General features: G+C 41.2%; 1 protein-coding gene across 4 annotated transcripts in view; it reads right to left on the reverse strand.

Annotated features, from left to right (window-relative positions):
* Positions 1–388: 388 nt before the first annotated feature.
* The window catches only part of Serpinb5 (serpin family B member 5), a 21,538-nt gene continuing 2,364 nt past the window's right edge, over positions 389–19,562 (reverse strand). The window contains exons 2-8 of one of the 4 annotated variants that reach the window (XM_028775636.1): positions 13,561–13,690; positions 12,720–12,888; positions 10,748–10,885; positions 8,067–8,184; positions 7,119–7,261; positions 3,377–3,544; positions 389–2,120 (exon numbers count right to left, since the gene is read on the reverse strand). In XM_028775636.1, the coding sequence (XP_028631469.1) occupies positions 1,728–2,120; positions 3,377–3,544; positions 7,119–7,261; positions 8,067–8,184; positions 10,748–10,885; positions 12,720–12,887 (1,128 nt within the window). In that variant the 5' untranslated portion in view covers position 12,888; positions 13,561–13,690 and the 3' untranslated portion in view covers positions 389–1,727. Of the gene's footprint in view, positions 2,121–3,376; positions 3,545–7,118; positions 7,262–8,066; positions 8,185–10,747; positions 10,886–12,719; positions 12,895–13,560; positions 13,691–19,562 lie in introns of all 4 variants that reach the window. The other 3 variants (XM_028775637.1, XM_028775638.1, XM_028775639.1) reach the window with 3 other exon arrangements.

Below are 19,562 nucleotides of genomic sequence, written 5' to 3' on the forward strand. Positions count from 1 at the left end.
ATAAATGAACATGTCATTGAGGGGGAAAAGCACCAACTAAGAAAACACCACAAGCTTATGGATCTTGGCAAAGTTACATTTTGAGAAAGGACCCAAAAGAGAAAAGGGCTGGAGAAGAGCTGTATGTCCTCGTGGATGGCTGTGGTTTTAACTTGGAAGTGCTTAAATGATTCTGACACAATCTGCTCTTGTCTTTGTTGGGCTACTCAGAGTGCAAGAACCGATGGCTATGGAGAAGGGAGAACAGCAAGGACATGACTCGTTTGTATTCTTTTTACTCCACATTAACCCAGAAGGGATTTACACACATGAATGCTTCTAATAAACGGATGTCTTGATTATATTTCAAGATAGTAATTCTAAGCCAATGGAGAAAGAACAAGGCACATAATTCTATAATATTTTATTGTTAATAGCACAGAAAAGAAGTCATCATTGAACCTTTGGAAGAAAAAGCACATTATTTACAAAAAAAAAATGGGAAGAAATTGGATAAGGAAAGACTAAGAAACACTGCAGCAAATACTTTCTGTTGGTGGTGAATTAAAAATTAGGTTACAACATAACTGACTTACCAGAACTATTTTATAAATTATTTGTGTAGACTACATACTGCTATCTGAAATAGCTAGGTTTGTAAACTGAGAAAAATATATGCCAAAGATTTATGGATACCTGAATAGTTTTGCTTGTGTTTTCTGAAGGTTTGGGGTCCCTTCCCTCTTCCTACTGCCACATTAGACAAAAATGGAAGTTCTTTCAATGGCCACAAAACTCTTATCATCATGAGAATCCCTGTAAATTTTAAGTTGCTGATGCTGAAGATGCCAGGGACTTTGTGATCAGATTAGAAACCTTGCCAGCAACAACATCACCCAAATGACCACATGGGAGACCGAAGAAAAATGAAAGCCAGCTTTTATAAAAGCTGAGCTTTCTCTTAGGGCCTTCGTCTTCAGATAAAATAGGCCCAGAATTCTTTATCCAACACTCCAAGATCTAGAATCTTCTTCAAAGTGTTTCTATGAGCTGATAACATACTCTTTTTTTTTTCAGAAAAATTGATCACTTATGAACTGTATGTACTCATTTTCTGTGAATAGTCTATATATATGGAAAAATATTAAGAGATTGGTTAATAGGGTGGCATTCCAGATGCTATTTGTAGAGTTCCATGATATATAGTAGTAACAACATGTCGTCCTTCTGTAATCTCCAATTAAGATCTTGAAAAAAAAAACTGTTTCTTCAGGTTTAACATGAAGACTTCTGGCCCAACAGTAGTGTGACATGTACACAAGTTCACTTGAAAAAGGACCTTTGTGAGCCCTATGTTCTAATTGATTTTTAAGATTTGAAAGGAGTGAAGATCTCTAGAACATTATCTCAGTAAATGGAAACCCCTGAGAATAACGTTTCCCACATCGTCCCTATAGCAATTCCTCCCTTGAAGACTACATTTTTGTCCGTAGCTCCGGATGCTTTGACAAATGAAGAAAGTGATTCCCTTTCACAAGTATTTGACGTTTTCTTTAACAAAGGGAAACAAGAAGGAATTAGGGCGAAAAGCGTCTGTTAGTATGAAGGTTACATATGACAAATATGAACTGCTTCCTGATTCAGCAACGTTCACGATTTATTGTATAGAAAGTGATTGTCTGGATACAAAGTTTACAGAGCTCCCCAGCTACAGCCAAGTTACCTGAGACTTGACAAGGCCCTGCCAGCTAAGGGGAACAGAATTTGCCAAAGAAAATGATGTTTCGTGTTTTGTTGTGCCTAATGATATAAATAAAAGGGTGGTCAGCATTGAATTCATCCTTGTGCTGTAAGATCCGGGACCCCGGCACGTCAATGGACTCACCGCCATCTTCGGTTATTTCTAGGCATACTCTGTGAATCACATTTGATAGGGATACTCCCTTGGTCTCTGACATTCCAGAGAAATCCGATGTACTTTCATCGAAGAGATTTTTTAGCCCTAGGCTTTCCAGACTAGCCTTGGGGTCAATCATCTTTTCTATCTTAAACTTTGGGAGGGAGAGTTTGACTTTGGCACTGGCCATGGTGCTGGGGTTGGTCCACTGTAACAATGTTTCTGGGTTGAGTTGTTTTTCGATCTAAAGACAAAAAAAAGAAAAATAATTAATTTTATTTACTTCTAATTGTAAAAGCTTTTTTCACTAGCTTGATTAAGAACAGTAAGTGTTAAGTCTAGTTCTAAAGAATTTAAATCAACCTTGGTTTGAAGACAGCCCAGCATGGGGCTCCTCATGTAAGATCTACCACCCACCAAGATTTCTCTTCCCCACCCTACAGGAAGGCTCTCTTCTCAGTAACATATATGAGAGCATGATTTTTATTTGCTTAAATTTCAGAAACAGATTGTGATGTTACACACACAGCAGTGAAATGAATGCAAAGTTAGTAACTTTCCTGTAGATCTCCTGTTTGTTATAACTTCTCTCCAAAGGAGCTCATAGTATTCACGACCAAGGCACACCACCAAAGTTAATTAAAGTTAATTAATGGGAACTTAGACTAGTTCTGATTCAAAAGTGATGACCGCAACCATTTCAATGGGTTTAAAAGATAGGTATGCAGCGAAGCATAAAATAGCTTAGTCATAAAATTCTTCATGGAGCAAATGAAATTAAATTGCTCCTTGACCTTCACCCAGTTACCACCAAGAATGACAGTAGCTAACTGCTGCTACTAACATGAAACAATACTGCACCAGTGTTATTCTCCTGGAGCAAATAAAAGCCGAGGGTGTGCTAAGGTCATAAGCTAGCGCAAGTGCGTTTTCTAATGGGAAAAGAATATTTTATTCTTTTGTTAGTCTACAACAATTACTTTTTGATTAATATTCTCAGTTTTGCTTGGGACAAATTACTAGGACAAAAAAAAGCAAAATAACAAAAGCATTAGAGTTAACTAGCTTTGCAACTAGTGGATTTATTATTCTATTTACTGCTTAAGCATGGAATATAGGCCAAAGGCTCTTTTCCTCCCAGGCTCAAATCTTTGGTCTTCATGTGATCAACTGATCGATCATGTGGTGATCATGTGGCGATCTATATTTATTTAGTCTCTGTGACTTCCTTCCTCATCGGTAAACAAGAATATGGTAACAGTTTCTAATTTGTGTTATAAATGTTATAAAAACTAAGTTTATTTGGTCCATTGTACATGACAATATATGTTGGCTGTTTTTCACTTTAAAGAAGAAAAGACACAGAATAGACTTCAGACCCCTTAAAGATGACTGAGCTGAGATATGTGAGGTTGGCCCCTGTGAGCATCCACAGGATTCCATCTTTACTTCTTTACTATATTAGGCTTCTTTTGTCTAAGTGCCCAGCTGCCTCCTAACCTTCTCCAGGCCTGTGGACTCGTCCTCCACGTCCTTGGGGAGCACAATGAGCATACTGAGATGCTTATTCATGAAAGGAACTTCTATGATCTTACAGCTGATGTCATCAATGTTACCCAAGCAGAAGGTGGCCTCGAGATTCATCATTTGTACTGGTTTGGTGTCTGTCTGTTAGAAGAGAATGTTTTGAAAGGGTTAATTTTCAATTTATAAAAGAACACATGAATACATACATATATATATACATATATGCATATATACATATATACATATGTACAAGCATAGATATAGACCTAGATTATAAAAATACAAACACAGAAATACAGTTGGAAATGACAGTCAAGATAGGAATATGCAAAGTTCTGTTGTGGTTTTGGAGCATTACGGCCTAAGCACCAACATGAGAATCCACACAGTATGCATTCTTTAAACATCTTATGGCTTCCTTGAAAGTTATTTATGTACTTTACCATCCCATGTACTCTACATTATAGGAAATATATATACATACATATATATATATATACTATTTACATATACAATAAAAGAAAAATAAGACAATACGACTTCATATTTCATATGACAGACAGGCATCAATCAAAATACAGGGAATTATCTGAGTCTGGTAATCCCAGCACTCTGGAGATGAATGCAGAAGAAGTATGAATTGAAGGCAACCCTGAGGCACACAGTAAATTCAAAGCCAGTTTGAGCTACTTAGTAATACCGTATCCCAAAAACAACAACAACAAGCTAAGGATATAGCATTTGCCTATCATGTGAAAAGCTCTGGCTTCAATCTCTAAACACACACTCACACACGCACACGCACACGCACACACGATGGGGGAAGGAAGGAAAGGAGGAATAAAGGATATGGAGAGAGAAAATGTACAGTTATTTTCAAACTATGTTTCTAAATGTATATGAAACATAAACAAATTTCTTAGGTAGATTTGTGGTCAACTCCCAAGATAATTCATCAAATAAATGAAAATATTACAAAATCTGCGAGAAAATATATAAAACCAAAACTTCTTCTGGTCTCAAGTATTTAGAATAAAAGGTGCATAACTTAGGGATCTGTATGTCATTTTTCAGAATAGATTTTATGTTTTGTTAGGTTATATGAGGCTCTTACTATAATTTTCTCAGTGTAGCCCTGCCCTTAAAGGACACCAATGAACATTCAAACAGTTTAGTAGTGTCACTCAAAATATTGAGTGATTGGCAAATGCAGTTCAAAGGATACACACACACACAAAAAAAAAAAATAATAGAATGTATTCAAAGTGAGTGGTTGCCATGCAGCCCAGAAACAAGTGTAATTGCTCATTAGGTAGACACAGTAATATCACGATACCAAACCCCTATAATTCTGCTGAGGACCTAGGTTTCCAGGCTCTGTTGTTACCTGGAATTAATATTTAATGGCAAGAATAAAAGGGATGGCACACCTGCTCCCTCTCCTTTCAGAAACATTCTTTAGCATTTCGACAAATATAAAAGCTACAAATCATAACATAATCAAAGCCAAAGTCCAAGTTCTACCCACTGCCGTTACATGATGTGATCCTGGAGGATTTGTAAGAGACATCATTAGCCACATGCTTGAGATTTCACTTATACTCAGGGACCCTTTGGCAGCCCTTCCCAGAGAGGAACATCAACCACCAATCAAATCATCAATCAAATGTGCGGTGTCATCTTGACATGACTGACAATCAGGTGATCAATACCTCTGTAATAGCAGAGGCTGTAAAGTACATGCTGCCCCAGCCCTCAGTGAAAGAAGAATGTCCAGAGCCATGCTAAAGGCCTGCAGCTAGGCAGTGTCTGAGATGTCTAAAGTTTGTCAGCTGGTCCTGCCCCTTGAAGTCAGTTTAGTCCACTACAGTCAGAAAGCCCAGGGAAAGAGTGGAGGAAGGACTCTCTGCCCTCCCTTACCCAAAACCCTAGAGACTTCAAATCTATTAGGAGCAATAACAGGTTTTTTTTTTCCCTTCCTGAGAAACTATGCAGTCATGGACTGTTGTGTTTTCTCTGACACTGACATTTGGGCTAAGGACATAGCTCAGTTTGTCAAATACTTGGCAAACATTTAGAGCTCTGGTTTGAATGTCCAGCAATACATAAACCAAGTGTGGTGGGTCCTGCCTATGATCCCAGTGTTGGAGAGGTAGAAACAGGAGAGCCAGAAAGTCAAAGTAGTTTAGGGATATATTACAAGTTAGAAACTACCCAAGACTGTCCAAAAGAAGATTAAAGCCGATCTTTGGAAATTGATTGTTCACCCAAAAATATTCAGAGCACTTAGTTGTAAGACACTGTAGACGCTAGGGTGAAAAAGACAAGGTGTCTGGCCTTATAAAGTCCACGCACTAATGCTGTTACTAGGAAAGTAAATTTGTCTGAAGAAAAATTACATTTGGGATGAGTGTGGTATAAACGTGAATTCCATTGGGAAAAGGGGGAAATCATGGAAGCCGATCTAGCTAACTCAAACCAAGTTAGTATCTGAAAGGGATTTCCTTCTGGGTTCTAGCATTAAGAACCTGACACTAGATAGGTTATGAAGCAAGGAAAAAACCTACTACTATTATTCTGCTAAAGGAACACAGCAATAAAATGACTACTAATGACACACTGCCATATCCAAACATCAGAGCATCGCTCAACTGTCATCAGAGAACTTCCTTCTTGAAGTAGATGGCAATCAACAAAGAAGTCCACAACTGGACAATCTGGAGAGAGTGAAGGACTTCAGGGCACTTGGTCCTAAATGAGATGTCATTGTCTAACCCCTCCCCTCAAGACTCAGAGATCTATGCAGAAGAAGAAGAGGCAGAAAGACTGTAAAAGCCAAACGGAGTGAGTGGCTGTAAGGAAACAGCCTCTTCCAGACACAACAGGACAGATACACGCACTCATGAAGTTGCCGAGGCTGGGGCAGCAAGCATAAGACCTGGACATGTTCAAGCTAGACGGGTTCCCTTCCTGAGAAGGGGATGTCGACACAGAGCTCTACGCCTGACCAAAAAGCTATTTGCAACTGATGCCTGCTGGGAAAGGGCAAAGACATTTTCTCCAATGAAGTGTCACTAGGTGCATGTCAGCCACACTGCAAGGCAGGCTCACTCTCAGGAGTATGAGGCCAACACAGACTCCATGTGTTTCCTGTGTGTGCTCTTTGCTTGTTATTCGTCTTATTTTGCTTTTTATTTTGTTTATCCGTTCTGATTTTTTTGTTGTTGTTACCTGTGTGTCTGTTGTTTTTCTTGTTTGGTTGTGTTTTTTGACAGAGAGAGAACACCATGAGGTTGGGTGGGGATGGAGGGAGAGGCTCTGAGGGGTTTATGGAGGTAAAGAGATGATGGAAATACATTTATTTTTAGAAGATGATACTTGGTCAGGATCTGGGAAAAAAATACAACACTGAAAAAATGCCATTTCTCTTTTTCTACCACGTGGGGTTTGAGGACCCAACACAAGCCATGAGAGTTGGCAGTAAGTAAATAAAAAAAAGTGAGATCAAAGTGCAGTTACTGAGTCGGAAACATAAGTCCTAAGTGGCTGAGACTTCCTAATAATCCAGACACCTCCAGCTTGCTTTGCCTGCTTGCTTCCATTCCTTTATCCTCCTTCGATTTTTGCACTTCTTCATTTTCTACAGAGACTCACTTCTGTACCCTGCTCTACTGCCACGACTTTGACTCAACTTCCCGCTTCAGGCCGCGCATACCTTGTTGATTCTGAATGGACATTCTTTTGTTTCTGATTCCGGAAATTTCTTCATCCACTTTCCAACAAAGTAGGCAGCATTAACCATAAGGATTTTGGTCTGGTCACTTATACTGTTCTCTGACAAAATGTCCTCAAAGTGGCCTGCAAATGGTTACAGAAAACCACACGTAGTCGTTATTCACCTAAGTAGCCGGCTGATGCACGCTTGTTCACTCCAGCAGTGGATCCCTCCGTAACCAGCAGTGACTGCCACTCCTTCATAATTACTTTCTATTTCCGAACAGACTCCCCCGTGTACAAACACTGTAAACACATCTCTAGGAAAGAATATCTAGACACTGACTGCAACTCAAACCATCTTCACCCCAATTCTTTCCTAGCAGGGAAGACAATTAACTGGGACTTTTAATGGCGCGGTTGAGGGGTGAAATAAGTTCAGAGACGGGGCTGAGAGGGCTCCACAGGAAGCAGGGATGGACGCCGGAACTCCGCGTAGCCTGCGCAGTTGAGGAACTCAATATGATACTAGCTTTTGTTTTTTTCTACCTTTACATTTGCCTAAGGCCTTTTGTCCTCTTTCATTTTCGGTAACGTTGTAAGAATTTTTAGCTGGAAGTGGATTCAAGGATCATCTTTCCATCTCCAGACTTTAAAACCTGCCTTCATCATCTGCCAAAGCCCATAGAATAGAAGCGACAGCTGGGCCTCTCTCAGGGCACGCGGGCATGTGGCAGCTTGTCAGAGAGCAAGGCAAGGCCCATGGAGAACAATGCACCACAATAAATTGCCAAGTGATGAGCTGATACAAGAAATGCCCAGAAACTGGCTTGATGAGCAAAGAATTTAGCTTGTGTGCTAAAAATATCTAAGGAAGCTTCCAGATGTTCAATACTTCTAAGCTTAAAACAGGGATTCTTAAGCAGGGAGAGCATTAAATGGTACTCACCATCTGTGAGCTCCTTAATGGAGCTGTTAATTTGACCTTTCGTTTCTTCCAGTTTATCTTTGAAGTCAACAGTTTCCAATTCTTTTGCATATGGTCTTTTGGTAGAACTGATAAATTCCTGAAAAAAAAAATTCCAATTCACAAACTCAGGCAGCTCTTTGCAAATGTAAGTGGAGCTAATGCAGTACCACACTGTGCTAAGAAATGGTTTCCTTAAATGACTATTACTATACATACATTTTCAAAACTGGTCACACTATCTGAAGCATTGTATAGAAAGAAATAAGTATTTTCTTTGTGTTAGATGTTTTATTTCTTCAATTATAAGACATATCAATTACTAAATTATTAATTGGATCTCATCTTTGTGAAAAACAAAAGAAACACTATACTATTAAATATATATTTAAATATTAATCTCTCCATTATTTAAAAATATTCATTTTTACTAGTATATACATAATATAAATATATAGCTGTGGCTTCAATCTAAAACACGCCTCAGATGCTTAAGGTTTAAACACTTAGTTCTCAGCTCCTGGCACCATTTTGAGACTGTCTATAACCTTTGGAAAATAGGGCCTAATTAAAGGAAATAGATCACTGGGAGCCTTGAAGATACTATTATCTCTGGCCATTTCCTGTCATTCTCTCCTTCCAAGTCCTTTGTGCTGTGAACAGTGGTCTTCTGCTATTACATGCCTACTGATGTATCTGCCCAAGAAAATGGGAACAAATAGCTATAGATGGAACCCTGTGAAACTTGGGTGGTATTTTATTACAACAACAAGAAAAATAACAAACACTATACGTGTGTGTGTGTGTGTGTGTGTGTGTGTGTGTGTGTGTGTAAAACAGAAACTAAAACAATGAACAGAAAACCTTTATCATCACTAAAAATAAGTGAATATTCTTTAAGGTTCTGGCTCTCAAACAAGAGCCAAAGATCAGGAGTCAGGCATGACCTAAGCTCTTGTTCAAATGAACTCTTAGGCCTCTGGACTTACTGACATTACTGGGCATTTTAGCAAGGTTTCCAGGAGTTTCATCTGCACACTGAAATGTGAAACATAAGACTGTAAAGAACACAGTGTTGCGTCTGTGTCTAACTCATGTGTAAAATGCAAATCCTACCCTCACTGGTATTGACGCAAGAGATCTGAGGCCACAAAGTTGGGCTATCAACAAATACTTGAGTGGTTTAGAGTCAGGCACATTTGTTTGTACTATAACTTGTATGTTTGCAGGGACTACCTAGGAGGAGGAGCAAAGGAAAACAAAATGAGGAAGAGAAAGGAAGGGAATGGGAAGGGAGAAAGAGAAGAGGAGGGGAGGGAAGGGGGAGAGAGACAGAAGGGAAGGGAAGGGGAGAAGGAAAAAAAGAGAAGATGGAAAAGGAGGGGAGGGGAGAAAGGGGAAAAGAAGTAAAATAAGGGAAGGGTAGGAGAGGGGAGGGGAATGAGGAAAGGGAAAATGATGGGAAAAGAAAAACAGAAAGGCTTCAGCTCCTGGTTTGGTGAAATCATTCTAACTGTGGAGTGAAGTCCAAACAAGCTAACATAACGTGAATGCCACATCAGTCTGCCCTTGAATTCCTTTGCAGAAACAACAGTCTTAGCCAACTAACTTAGCTCCAGTACATCAAGCCCCAACCTTGGACTAACTGAGGCAGCCAGCACTACCTAAGAACACCAGAAAAACAGTGAGGTGAGGAGCCACCACTGTCATTGCCAATGACATAAGTCTTTAAGTATCACTCGGGGAGCTTTTAAAATGTTTCAATGCCCAGATGAAGTTCACATCTCAATTTTCTCTAATTTCCCAGGTGACAGCTGGAATAAAAATAGCTGTGCATATGTGTCCTTGAGCCATAAGAGTAAACTGACAACAATGACTAGTAACTTAATTCCCAGAGACCTTACACAAAAACAAATATTGAATGCAGAACATTGTCGTGCCGTAGTAGGACATGTGGCTTGGAGAACTAGAAGCTTGAAATTCTGACCGTGGAATTGGGAGCTGAGTCAGCCCTGCATTAGCAGAGATGGGAAGATCCTGTCATCAAGAATTCTGGTTATGTGTTTAAATAGAGATCTCAAACGCCGGATGCTACACTCTGGAGTCTAACAAGAGGCAACTGTAATGTTCTTCATATGACTGCTTCAAGAAAGGATTTGGGTTAAATGACTACAGCAGCTTTGTACAAATGTCCTTAACTAGCCTAGGGAAACAACAGCAATTCACGTGTGATGGAAACTGATCGTTTGTAGTGGTTATCTTCTTACTGATTCTGAAAGATATGTGGACCATGTTAAAAACTGAACTGGGGAATTTAAGACATCATCAGGCCATATGCGCCTTGTTTAAGGAGAGAGCGTATTGCAAATTGTCTTGAGCCCCATACGAAGGTCCCATCTACTAGACAGTTGGAGCGTCCATTATCCCTTTTCTCCACAGAACTGAGGAGGGGGAGTACTTGTCAATGCTTGCTGGGGAAAGGGGACACACTTCTCTGTATTCTGAGCACAAGTGACTGTTGTTTCAATACCTCCCCCCACTACATTCAACATCTGCAGTGGGCTGCTTCAGAGCTGTCACTCTAGAAAGGAAAGCTATCAGTCTAGCAGTGTAAAATGCCCCTTCTGGGAAGAGGTCCCGCACTACTGTTATAAACAACTTACTGTGGAAGGGTTCAGAGATTTGTCTATGTAGAGACGCTTGACTAGCTTGAAAGAGTAAAAAGAACTGAGCTTATTGATGTCAGAAGTGACTGTTTGAAACCCAAAGGGTACATCTTTGACATTCTCAAAATGAAGGACCTGTTAAGAGAAAAAAAAATCCATTATTAGAAAACAAACAAACAAAACAAAAACATTGTCCTGGAAGTTGAGGAGACACAATGCTTGCCCTGCAAGCATGAGGCCCTGAATTGGATCCCCAGATTCAAGCATCGATAGGTCCTCAGTAAAGGATGAGGCACAGAGATCAGCTCCCCATCAATCCAAGATTGGACTGCATAGATCTTATATGGGACTTGTGCAGGTGACCACAGCTGCTGGGAGTTTATGTGTGCCTAACCATGTCTAGTGCAGAGGCTTGCATCTCATGGCACTTCTCCCTACCCTCCATCACTTGCATTCTATCTAGCTTCTCTTTAGAATTTCCTGAGCCTTGGCATGGTGAGGGCAGAAGAGGTCAAGAGAGCTGTCCCATGTAGGGCCGAGCACTGGTCTCTTATTCTCAGTTGTTGATCAGTTACGCATCTCAGCAGGACTGCTGCCCACTGCAGAAAGAGGCTTCTCCAGTCAGAATTTAGAGTGCATGTAGCCACTGGTATATTCTCCACGCCTCAGAGGATGGCCTTACACATACAGTCACTACTAACTGGACTAAAGAGATTATAGGAAGAAAAAAGACATGAAGCTGGGAAAAGAACATGTTCGGGGGCGATGTGAAGGAAGTTAGAAAGGGGAAATAGGGAGGGATATGGTCATGTTTCATTGTACAAATATATTTAAGTTCTCAAGAAATAAGAAAAAAATAATATTTCAAAAAGACCAGATGTGATGGAAAAGACAAGCAGGTCACATGCAGGAAAATATCTTCCTTGTGGATGAGGCATGGACCCGAATTCACTCCCACAGTCCTTCCAGAAAAAGAGATGGAGCCTGGACAGTGGAAGCTGGGTTTCCACCATATGGAGATAAGAAGTTCAAACGGTACAACCCTCTCCCCAGGACTGAGACAGTCTCTTCTGCCTCCCCTAGTTTCTCATCCTGACCCAGTCAACACTGGATCAGTCATGATTTGAGGGATACTGGTGAAGCAGGTGACTCTATTTTAAATACTGATGAATTTGTGACAAGAAAGAGGTTTTATTTTTCTTTTGAACCTTACATCAGTCTGCATAAGGAAAATAGTAGAAAGGAATTGGAAAGTACCTACTCTCTAAGACTTCATCTCAAAACAGCAATCAAGGCACTCATCTCCTTTGAAGGTCCCAGAACTTCGAGACTAATCAAGCACCTCTCTAAAGAAACCCTGAAACATCTCTATACATATGTATGTGTTTGCATGGGAAACTTTACTCCATGCTTCTCAAATGAGATCTCAAGTGATTTGTTCTCCTCATCTATGCTAGTCTGAAGATAGATCACTGAAGATGTTACTGCTGAGACTGCATATACTCTAGGGTAGGATGCAACTGTGCCTTCATCTTAATATTAAGTTTGATGTTCTAAATAAATCGTGTTTGAGGAACAGTGCTTTTGTTCTCTGAATGTAGGGCAGGGGGCAGGGGACAGCTCTTCCCCATTTACTAGGAGTATGTGCAATGGAGTATTTAATAAGTCATTTTAATTGACCTTCAAATATGTCAGGTAAGGGATGTCATATGACTTGATGACAGCCACTGGTGAATGGAACACCTGTCAGGTCCGATGTTCTCCATCCCAATCTGGTACCTGTTCTAAATATAGGTTTTGCTACCCCTAAATGAGTGTTCACATTTAGAATAGATTAAAAGAGCCCTGGAAATGGTACAGTTTTCAGTCATGAATAGCTCCACTCACAGATTTTTTCTCTCTTAGGCCTTGACTATGAATTTCAGTAACTACCCCCATTCAAAATCAAAACAAGGCATGGGCAGCTTACCTGTCCAATCTCATTTGCCGTGTCACCTTTGGCGCCCACCTGAGCAAGGGACAGAGAAGTGGAGAGACATATTGGAGAGAAGAGAATGTTTCCTGCTGGCTCTCTTTCACATAGTTGTTTGAACAAGTCAACAGCAAAAGCCGAATTTGCCAGTCTCAGGGCATCCATCCTGGGCCTAGAACCAAGCACAAAACTTAATTCCCAATGCAAAATGTGTTCCCTGCTACATTCTGCCAACAATAGTAAGAATTCTACTTGAGCGAAGCAATGATTTTGGACAGGAGACAAAAAGAAACTTAGGGTGGATTCTAAAAGGCAGCCATGAAGAAACATCTGGGCAGATGTCTTGAGGCACATGGTGTCTCACTCTGCTCAGCCACTATGACCAGCATCAGGAGCCCAGTCATGTGTCACTTCCTTACGAAGTGACCAGAGCAAGCTATAGCATCAGTAACACTCAGTTCACTTTAAAAATCACATATTTCAATTACTATTTTGGTTAAATCATACAAAATAGTTATTTGTATATCAAAAAACTAATTGCAGCATCTCTGTGTGGTTCTATTTACTATTTAGGTCTATTTAACATTAAGTGTATAATTTTGTCCTCAAAAAAGATACACTGAATTCCTAATTCTTAACACCCATGAATGAATATAACATTGTTTGGAAGTAGGGGCTCTGCATTTTTAATTAGTTAAAATGGGGTTATTTGAAGTTAGGTAGGGACTAATCCAACGTGATGTGTCTTTCTAAAAAGAGGAAAGAAAATACAGAGACATGTACAAAAAGAAAAGAAAGATAACCCGTACACATACAAAGAGAGGAAACTGTTACATACCTTGGACAGGATGTGAACCCCAAGGTCAGAGAGACAGTTTTACTATTCAAGGTCAAAGGCTTCCTTAGCTGGGGCCCACAGGTGTGTTAGAGTCAAGTGCATGGACAGGATGACAATTTGCACCTTAGACCTTCACAGAAATGCCAAATGCAGGCAGGAGAATAAAGTCAAAATGGGGGTTCCTAATCTTCACATTGGAGTTCTCTGTAAAGGGCTGTATACAGAATAAACTCAAATAGATCACATTATTCTTCAGAATCCGAAAAGTGTGTTTATTAGCAAAAGAAAGACAAAGCTGAGTCCACTCGTGACCACCAGCCATGCTCCCTGACCTCCTACCCAGCTGGTGACCAGCAGCCATGCTCCCTGACCTCCTCCTCCATGGGTGACCAGCAGCCATGCTCCCTGACCTCATCCTCTATTGGTGACCAGCAGCCATGCTCCCTGACCTCCTCCTCCACAGGTGACCAGCAGCCACGCTCCCTGACCTCATCCTTCTGCTCATGCCCCAGATGAATATGCCCCTTAGGCTAGTGTGCCTATTGCAAATATATCACAAGATAACCAAAAGTTAGGCTGGGCATTTATACTTTCTTTAAGGTCAAGTCTTATTCCTTCTCTTCTACTGGATTGTGATAAGCGACAACACCATCACCCCAGCCTAGAGGCTGACTCAGGTTAAGTACATAGAAATCAGCAGAGTTGCCTGCTGTGGATGTCTGTGGAAGGTTCTGTGTTGTGGATTTGGTTTAATGCTTCGATATGGGTTCTCAGATTACATGGGAATTCACACATCTGCAAGACGCTCTGGGTTCCCGCCCCCAGCTGGCTCTAATTGGTAAATAAAGTTGCAAGTGGCCAATGGCTGGACAGGAAGACAGAGGCAGGACTTGAGATTCCCAGGAAGGGAAGCAGGAAAAAAAGGAAGGAGAATGTCCATGGCAGAGAAACAGAAAGATCTGGCCTGAGAAGCACAGGACAGAGACACTGCCATGCAAGAGTTGGGAATCACGGCCCTGAAGGGTTGTAGGCCTGGGTCCCGGGTGGCCAGAATGCAATATAGAATTTAGTAAGAAGTAATTCAGAAATATCGGAGGGGTGAGTGTGTTAGCCACAGGAAGGTTTGGAAGTACCTAGCCATTGTGCTGTTTAAGGCATATTAAATATAAGGCTGTGTGTGTGTGTCTGTGTGTGTGTATGTCTGTGTGTGTGTGTGTCTGTGTGTGTGTGTCTGTGTGTGTGTGTCTGTGTGTGTGTGTGTGTCTGTGTGTGCTTCATTAGAGAATCAAGACCATTGGGGCAGATAGCAAGGAAATGGGGTCGCAGCAGACAATGGGGAAATTTGTGCAAATTAAAACACTACCTCAACAGTTCTGAACCATCTGCTCACCACGAGGGAAGCTATGAGAGACTCTTCATTCCAGGCCCAAGAAATACACACAGGAGATATTCAAAACAAGAGCTCGGGCTTCCTGTAGCAGCGTTTGTAACACTGACAGTTCTTAGTTCACCACAAGCACAAGTCAGCATGAGTGTGAATTAGTATGAAGTGACTAGAGAAACCTAAACTCTGTTCCCTGCAAATTTGTCAATGCTACATCCAAGAAGCATGTCCAAGCCTAAGGAAATGTCCACTCTGCCGTGCATTAGGTTACAGCACGCACAGAAATACACTTAGCCTAAATGACTGTGCATAAAGATTCATTCAGCTTTCAGTAAGGCTAATTACAAAGTATCTCAGAGCTGCACTCCAACGTGAGGCTTGGATCCACATTTTGCTTGGAAACTATAAACTGATGCACATTTTACAGGTTCCTATCTGCCCCACCTTTCCTTCCACAGAGAACCTTCTGCATGGCAACTTCAGCACCTGAAGTTCAAACCTGTCTATCTTCCTGACAAGTGGCTCCTTTATCCAAAAATCATTCTTGACTATGGAGAAAGGTAGCAGCCCTTAATATCTGAGGCCCCTTCTATAGCACAATTGCCCGATAGAGCCCAGAAGTGACAAAGGTAAGGTCTGTATGTATGTGGAAAGTGTTGTGATGGTTAATCTTCACTGTGAACTTGTGTAATTTAGAATCACGATGGGAGCAGATCTCTGAGCATGCCTGTGAGGTAGTCTCAAGGTTAGATTAATTAAGGCAGAGGAACACCATAACTATGGGTGGCCCTGTGCTAGGAGCCAGGGTCTCAGAGAAATAAGGAAGGGGAAGCAAGCTGAGCACAACCGCCGCCGCCATCACACATTGTGCTGACTGTGGAGTCAGAGCTACCAGCCTCCCAGTCCCTGGTCCCTGTTGTTGTTCCTTCCCTGTCACAAGGGGCTGAATCTTCTCTCCAACTGAAAGACAAAGGAAACACTCCTTCCTTACATTGTTTGCCTCTGGCATTTTGTCACAACAACTAGACAAGTGGCAAGGAGTCCTGAGTTCAAACTCTAGCACCCACATGGTGGCTCACAACCATCTGTAATAGGATCTGATTCCATCTTCTGGTCTACATGAAAACAGAACACTCGGGCTGGAAAGATGAATCAGTGGTAAAGAGCACTGACTGCTCTTCCAGAGGTCCTGAGTTCAAGTCCCAGTAACCACATGGTGGCTCACAACCATCTGTGAGACAATGTATTCACATAAAAATAAATAAATCTAAAAGAGAAAGAAAGAAAGAAAGAAAGAAAGAAAGAAAGAAAGAAAGAAAGAAAGAAAACAGAACACTCATATACATTAAATAAATAAATAAGAAATCAACCAAAATGTCACATAGAAAATCATATCAGTGGCTCTGTGATGTGTTCCAACTAACCCGAAAGCAATGAGAAGCTGCTGTCATCCAAAGTAGCTTGAGAAAGACCTTGGATACAGCCAGCTGGCACTCCCCTGTGTGGTAAGACAAAGAATTTACAGCAAAGCTTCAACAGGCTGGCAACAATGCCTAAAACGGTGAGAAGTTCCTCCACCATTTTGCAGAAACAAATTCCATCTTAAAACTGTCAAATGCCACTTCAAAGATGAGTGGGCCCCACACAGCAGGTTTCCATGGCTGACAGCTTAGCTTCTAAAGTCAGCCACTTGCTTCCATCTTATCACCTGTTTGCAGGGTTGTCTTCTTTCATTTTCATGAGAATCCCAGAATCTTTTTTTTAAAGATATTATTCTAATTTACTTTAACCGAAAAACTGCACCATTCAAAACCACTTAGGAGTTTTAAAGTAACCTTTATCTTATTAGGAAGGAAGTCAATAACTCCTCAAGTAGGTAGGACAAAGTCAGTTTTCAAGAATCTGTAGTTCTTTGACTAAGGGATGACCCCACTAATTGTTTCCACAGTACTCACCCGGCTAGCCCGAAAATCGTAAGCACACAAGCAACACTAAGTAGACTCAGTAGGTTGTATTTATAAGTTTATGTGTTTAGAAATCTATGTGAAAATAACGTAAGAAAAAGAGGCTGTGGATTTGAGAGGTAGTAGGAAGATAGGAAGGGTTGGGCAGAGGAAAGGGAGGGAGGAATGATGTGATTACATTCTAATTATTTTTTTAATTATTAAGAAAAATGAGAATTAAAATTCAAGAGACATGCTCCTGCCACTCTTTGCTGAGGTATTGTATAATCAACTTTTAAAGTAGGACGAGATCCTGCAGCAGGATCTAGTCTGGCCCCACCTCTCATTTTGCAAATGAGTGAAATGGAAGATGTTGAGATTCTCCCAGGCCACCCACGCAGGAGTGAGAGTGGCAAAGCCAAGCCTAGAATTCATTTCTCCTGGCTCCCAGCCTGGCCTCCCCACACCTCTCCACCTTCTTTCTTCATAATTGGGCTTCGGCCGGCATTTGTTATTTCTGAAGGCTCTCAAGTTCCCAAACTCCTGTATCCTAAATGATCTCCTTCAAAGATACCAAGATACCCTCTGCGTTGGGGTGGGATATTGCTTTGTTTGGATTTTGCGATTGTTTGTTTAGTTGGTTGGTTTTAATGACACAGGACTTTCCCCTTAAGGTTTTCCTACTTGAAGGAGCACTGGTTCTCCTTTCTGCCTCTGGTGTTTCAATTCTTTCGCTCGTTCCATAACTCGTGAACACCTAACTCAAGTCAGGCAGAAGGAGGCATTAGGGATCCCAAGGCGGGGCTGGAGAGATGGCTCAGTAACTAAAAGCCCTGGCTGATCTTCCAGAGGAACCGCGTTTGACTCCCAACACCCACATGACGACTCACGACCATCTGCCTGAGAGGATCTAATGGCCTCTGTGGGTGCTGTTTGCATATGGTACACAGACATACATGCAGGCAAAACACCCATACATATAAAATAAACATAAATAGATCAAAACAACTGAAAAAAAAAAAACACAAGTTGCGCACATAGTAACTTCTGCCTCCAGCAAGCTATCAGCTAGTGGCCTAAGAGTGATACTAGAGTGTACTAGTTACCATGGGGACTCTCATCAACACAGCAACCCTAGAAGAAATCTCAGGGACACCTCCTGAGAAGCACTGACATCAAAGTGAGTCATATTGGAGGATAAGGTCTTAGTCAGACAAATGTGGGGGGCAGAGGGAGAATGCCCACAAATCTGTGGGTGTGAGGATAAGGTACAGAAAGTAGTAATGACTTAGGCTGATCTATCAATGTAGTGATTGTACATTCTTCACTAAGGTCCATGGCTTCTCTAGCTCTGGGAAGCTGGGTAGGTTTCCAGGACGAGATGTGACTTTCCTCCTCTTGAGTGGACCTCAGGTGCAGTTAGAGAGCTGCTGCTCACTAACAAGTAAGCACAACTGCACATTTTACACACCCTGCCATGCTGGTAACTGTCAACTGGCTAACAACTTCCCTCCCTTGGCAGCTCGCATAGTATTTTCCGGGAACATGGGAGTGACTGTAGAAGTTTGCTCTCGTTCTTCCTCCCAGCCCCATGCTCCCAGAAATAAGAAATAAATCAATATATATTTACAAATACCTTGGCCATATATCTGGAATTGTCTCTTATAGTATTATAACTAAAATAACCCATTTATTTTAATCTACGTTTTCCTATGTGGCTGATTACCTGTGCTCAGGTGCCATGTGTCCTTCTTGTCACATCTTCCCAGTGAATCTCCTGGTGCCTGGCTCTATCCCAAGTGGCTTAACTTCCATTAAGATAGGTAGATGATTCATTCATCAATAGATAGATAGATAGATAGATAGATAGATAGATAGATAGATGTGTACAAATGTGTATATATACACTTATGTATTGTATATAATCTTAAGTTAATGTAAAATAGTATAATTCCTCAACACATATTAAATAACTTTGTTGTTATTTGTCCCTTGTCCCTCTTTCTCCTTCTATATTAAGCCTCCTCTCTCCTCACCAACTGGAGGCCCCTCATCATTATCCCCCTCACCAAAAAAGTTTCTCTCTACTGCAAATTGTAGAATCCAAATTACAGGAAAACACAGAAACCCACAACTGGGCACAACGTAGAAACTGACAGATCATAAAAAGTCCAACCCCACGAACATCTACATCTCAGCTCCTGTACCTATGACTTGGGAAACATTTTGGAGAAAGGGGTAGAAAGTTTGTAAGATCCAGAATACCAGGAAGACCGTTGTGAAAGTGTCTTTCCTATAAATGTCCTCATAAGCAGGACCAGAACAGTGGCAATATCGATGGACACATTAACATGCAACTGGGAGCGTTTGGCGGGCTCAATACCTAGACCAAGAACTACTGACTGCTGGGAGAAGTCCTTTCTAAGGATGAGCCCCTTTATTCGCTGTCCAATGTAGAGTGGTCAGCTTTGAAATCATATACACAAAAACAACAAAACATGCTCAGCTGGCTCCATTTAAATATATTTGTAGGTACACAGAGAGGCATATATATGTTATGGGATCTCTACGTGATCTGTGTGTGTATCTGTGTCCTCTCTCTCTCTCTCTCTCTCTCTCTCTCTCTCTCTCTCTCTCTCCCTCCCTCCCTCCCTCCCTCCCTCCCTCCCCCTCCC

Source organism: Grammomys surdaster, unplaced genomic scaffold, assembly GCF_004785775.1.
Source record: "Grammomys surdaster isolate TR1022 unplaced genomic scaffold, NIH_TR_1.0 257, whole genome shotgun sequence".
NCBI classification, from domain to species: domain Eukaryota; kingdom Metazoa; phylum Chordata; class Mammalia; order Rodentia; family Muridae; genus Grammomys; species Grammomys surdaster.